The following is a 4,921-nucleotide window of genomic DNA, read 5'->3' on the forward strand; positions in this document are numbered from 1 at the left end:
ATACACTAGCAAGATTTTGCTGAAAGGACCCAGATATAGCTGTCTCTTGTGAGACTATGCTGGGGCCTAGCAAACACAGAAGTGGATGCTCACAGTCATCTACTGGATGGATCACAGGACCCACAATGGAGGAGCTAGAGAAAGTAACCAAGGAGCTAAAGGGATTAGCAACCCTATAGGTGGAACAACAATATGAACTAACCAGTACCCCCTGGAACTTGTGTCTCTAGCTGCATATGTATCAGAAGATGGCCTAGTCAGCCATCAGTGGAAAGAGAGGTCCATTGGTCGTGCAAACTTTATATGCCTCAGTACAAGGGAATGGCAGGGCCAAGAAGAGGGAGTGGGTGGGTGGGGGAGTGGGTGGGGGAGCATGTAGGGGACTTTTGGGATAGCATTGGAAATGTAAATGAAATAAATACCTAATTTAAAAAAAAATAAAATGTAATATCAACATCGATGTTCTATGACCTTGGGAATTTCTACAATAGTAGGAATTTTAAAGATAATTAACTTATTTGACAGTTTCATTAGCAGATTAATTTAATAACAAGGTAGCATTAAAGGCTGGAGCCAGTGTCTGCATGTTGGGGAAAAGATACATTCATTTTTGATTGAACCATTTTTTTAATCCTATACTTCAATCAAGACTACAAAAAACAAAAAGTGTTTCCTTTTATGAAAAGAACAGGTTATAATTAAACAGTAAAAGGTAATTTCTGATATTATGCTCTTCTTAGAGTGAAACTACCTTCTTCCCAAATTTATGACTCTGCTCTTTCATCTTCTATGTGGAGTGTTAAAGTGTGTAGAGCTCATTAAAATTGTTTTGGAATATGAAAATATGTGAATAGAATGTATAACCATTTTAGTAGACATTATGTCATGTGTTTATCTCTTACCACTCTCTAGCTCTCTGTCAACAATATACTGGGATCAACACAAAGACCTTTTTCACTATTAGAAAGCTAAAAATTGTTCTTTTATATATCTGTACCAGCATACTCTCCATGAAGAAACTATGGTAGTGACGACTGAAGATATGCCTTTGGATGTTTCTTATGTGCCTTCTACTTATTTGACCGAGATCAGTCATATCTTACAAGCTCTTTCAGAAGTTGATCATCTTCTAAATGCTCCTGAACTCTGCGCTAAAGATTTTGAAGATCTTTTTAAGCAAGAGGAGTCTCTTAAGGTAAATGCATGGAATTTTCATTGACATTTACTATATCGTTACTGGACAGTGAAGGATCTTTTACTCATTCCTGAAATTCTTAAAAAAATAAAAAAATTGGTAGGTAATGTACAAACTAGAAGTATTTCAAAACATTTAGAGTTGGCAGATGGCTTTATATACACTGGACTAAATAGAAATAATAGACCGCATGTTCAGCATTCAGTCAAGGCACAAACATGAAGCAAGTTTTGATAAAATATTTATTCACAGCTAGTATATTACTTTAATTTATCCTTTCCCAGTGGAAAACTAAATGAGATTTAAATTGTATCTAATTTACATTGCCTTAGTTTATTTCATATTATATATATATATATATATATATATATATATATTCTGTTTTAAATTCATATAAAATATATCATCATCATCAACATCATTATTATTATTATTATTATTTATAATATAATTGAATAGAATCTAATTCCATAACCCAGGTATGGTGGTATATCTAACACCAACATATAGAGAAGATTGGGGGAGATATTATCCTTAAATATTTTCTTTAAAACTGCCAGGCAAAGACTCCCTATCAAACTGAAATTTTTCCAAACAAATAGCAGCCTGTAACTGAATTCTGAACCATAACAAATCATGATGGAGTAATAATGTAATGAATTTTAGTACATAGAGATAAATAAATATATAATCTAGAAAACTATACATAAACATTTGTGTCTTAAGATACTTTTGCAATCTTATACTTTGCTCTCAAATGAAATATAGTACGGACACAGCTTGGTATTTGCCAGAACAAAGGGCAAAATAGTGTACGCAGGTATGTTTGCTATCAACAGCACATATTAGCTAAAGTATTTTCTTTGCCAAATTATTTCTTGGGAGCTTATTCCATATCATATATTTTCTGCATTAGTATGCAAATAGATATTATTGTTTGTTTTGGAAAGCAGCATTTTAATATCTTGAGTGACTTGAATTTAATGTCATACATTAAATCACATACGCTATAAAATTACATACTAAAATGAGAGCTTCATGGATGTCTGGATTCAGTCCATCTGCTTCACTATGATGATGTTATCTTAAGATCTTTGGAGTGAAAGTTAAATGCTTTATGTCTATAGTGAAAAGAAGCAGCTCAAACATTGTATAAAGATTTATCTTCAATGACATTATTCACATTAACTAATCTCTTCTGACAGCATAGTTTGTAAGCTCATTATTGTTGTTCAATATGCAAATCATTAATAATAGTCAAATTATCCTTCATTGTTGTTACTAGGTATATTGGTCAGAAGAGCAGTGACTGTAAACTTACTAAATTGCATGATAAATAACTTTGATTCAGTACCTTTTTATGTCTAATGCTCAAAATGAACACTCAGATTTATTCATTGGTTCATCTTGATACATCTACTACTTTAGCTTAGTTTATGAACAAATATTGTTCTAGGTTTTTTAATTAGATATATTCTTCATTTATATTTGTTTCATCCAATAGATGACTGTGAGCATCCACCTGTTAAAGGCTAGGCTCACAACCAAAATTGTTCTAGGTTTAATTTAGCTGGATTGTTGAATCCTTGGGAGATATGATGGTAGGCATAATTCCACATTTCTCAGAACAAAATTTCTTGAAGCCAAGAAAATTGGCTTCATACATTCGTTGATTTTTTTTTGATGTAGGATAGTTTTAAACTTGCTCTTTTCAATAAATATGTATTTCTCTTAAAGACATCTATCATTCTATCATTGTCATTATATAAAAGTGGAAATGAAGGACAAAATTTACACTCCTGCTGGTTAAAAACTTTGGGTACATTCATATCATTCAAGTTATAAACAGTATCATACAATGTTAGAGCTGAATCGACTTTATTTATTTATTTATTTATTTATTTATTTATTTATTTATTTACATCCCAAATTCTGCTCCCCCTCCTGGTCCATCCTTCCTCCTCACAAACTCCTCCTGACTCCTCACTGACTCCCTCCTCACAAACTCCTCCTTTTCTCCTTGGAGAAGATGGAGTCCCCTGGGTATCCCCCCACTCCCTGCACATCAAATCTCTATCAGATTAGGCACATCCTCTCCCACTGAGGCCAGACAAGACAGTCAGGAAGACTGAGGTGCATATCTGCTACATATGTAACAGGACCACCTTCTTTGGATGTTGGCTCAATGGGGAAGCAGCATTTGGAATGTAAATAAATTAACAAATAAATAAACTTACATGGTAGATTTTTTTTCTAAAACCTACAAACAAACACATATACATACATACACACACTAAGAAATACTGTAGTAAAATGGTTTTTAAAAGATATAAAAAATAGATTAAAATAGGGTGTTATATTCATTGTATTCATGTGCCATTTAAAGATTTGTGCCATTTGATTCTTGACTCATTTGTATTTCCTTTTCTCCATTTAAAATTTCCTGGCTGCCCTGGATCTCACTCTGTAGGCCAGGCGGGCCTTAAATGCAGAGCTCTGCATGCCTCTTTTAGCCACATGCTGGGATTAAAGGTGTGAACCATGTCTGTTCCATGCTATTTTAAATTTTGAAATAGACTTACCTCCCTACATTTGCTGCTCTAACAGATAGTAATGGGTTCCAATAATACTTTTTTCTTAGCAAAAAAAAAAAAAAAAAGGTTCTATGGTAATGAAGTAACAAAGTGTATCAAGACACCTTTGATACCTTAAACAATATAAAGCTATTGTCATAACTTATCCCCAAAATGTAACTAAAATGCAGGTTTTATGAATATAAAAATGCATGTGAATTTAAGTATACTTAATACGCAAATCTGTGTAACTCTATGGCTGCATTTTTCAAGGCAGTGATAATGAGTCAACATCACTATGATAAGATTTACAGCACTGATCAGTGATCCATGTATTTACTACTATTGACCTGTTCCCTGTGATGACCAACATCTATATTGTCTACTAAAAAATACAGAAAACTGTATCTTCTTTGTTTGTCTTCTTCACCATTGCCTCTGCAACTGCTAAGAGCAGTAGCTAACACTTCTCTTGGATAGGAAACTGTGTATTTGGCATGGACTTTGTGGTACAAGAGAATATACATAAGATAAAAATGTTTAACAAGTAAATAGCTTTTGGAAAACCATATGTCCCTATAGTTAAATTTCTATATTGTGTTACTTAGTGATATATAACATTTCACTGCTATTTATTTTGTTCTTTAAAACCCATCATCATTAAAATATATATCTTGCAGTAAAATGATCATATGACTGAACGTTGGAGCAAGTATAATGTTTAACAATAAAAGATGCAACTTTCTTGATTTTTATTTACTTTTTGATTTCTTGTTCCATTTTTGTATGAGTTATTTGAGAATTTGCTACAGTATGTTTTGTTTGTATTAACCCTCCTTTCCCAATTTCTCACATATCCATCCCCCCCATTTACCCAAATTTGTGGGCTCCTACACACACATACACACACACACAAACACAGATAGAGAGAGAGAGAGAGAGAGAGACAGACAGACAGACAGACAGACAGACAGACAGAGACAGAGAGAGACAGAGACAGAGAGACAGAGAGAGAAAGACAGACAGACAGACACACTGACAGAGAAACAGAGACAGACAGAGACAGAGAGAGAGAAAGAGAGACAGACAGACAGACACACTGACAGAGAAACAAAGACAGACAGACAGACAGACAGAGACAGAGAGAGACAGA

At 33.6% G+C, this 4,921-nt stretch overlaps 1 protein-coding gene across 4 annotated transcripts in view; it reads left to right on the forward strand.

Moving 5' to 3' along the window:
- Positions 1–4,921, forward strand: part of Dmd (dystrophin) — a 2,293,239-nt gene that overhangs the window by 1,078,484 nt on the left and 1,209,834 nt on the right. For all 4 annotated transcript variants that reach the window (XM_029473189.1, XM_021152893.1, XM_029473188.1 and 1 more), the window contains exon 42: positions 1,001–1,195. In XM_029473189.1, the coding sequence (XP_029329049.1) occupies positions 1,001–1,195 (195 nt within the window). The remainder of the gene's footprint in view (positions 1–1,000; positions 1,196–4,921) is intronic.

The sequence above is a fragment of the Mus caroli genome, chromosome X (assembly GCF_900094665.2).
Source record: "Mus caroli chromosome X, CAROLI_EIJ_v1.1, whole genome shotgun sequence".
Lineage (NCBI taxonomy): Eukaryota > Metazoa > Chordata > Mammalia > Rodentia > Muridae > Mus > Mus caroli.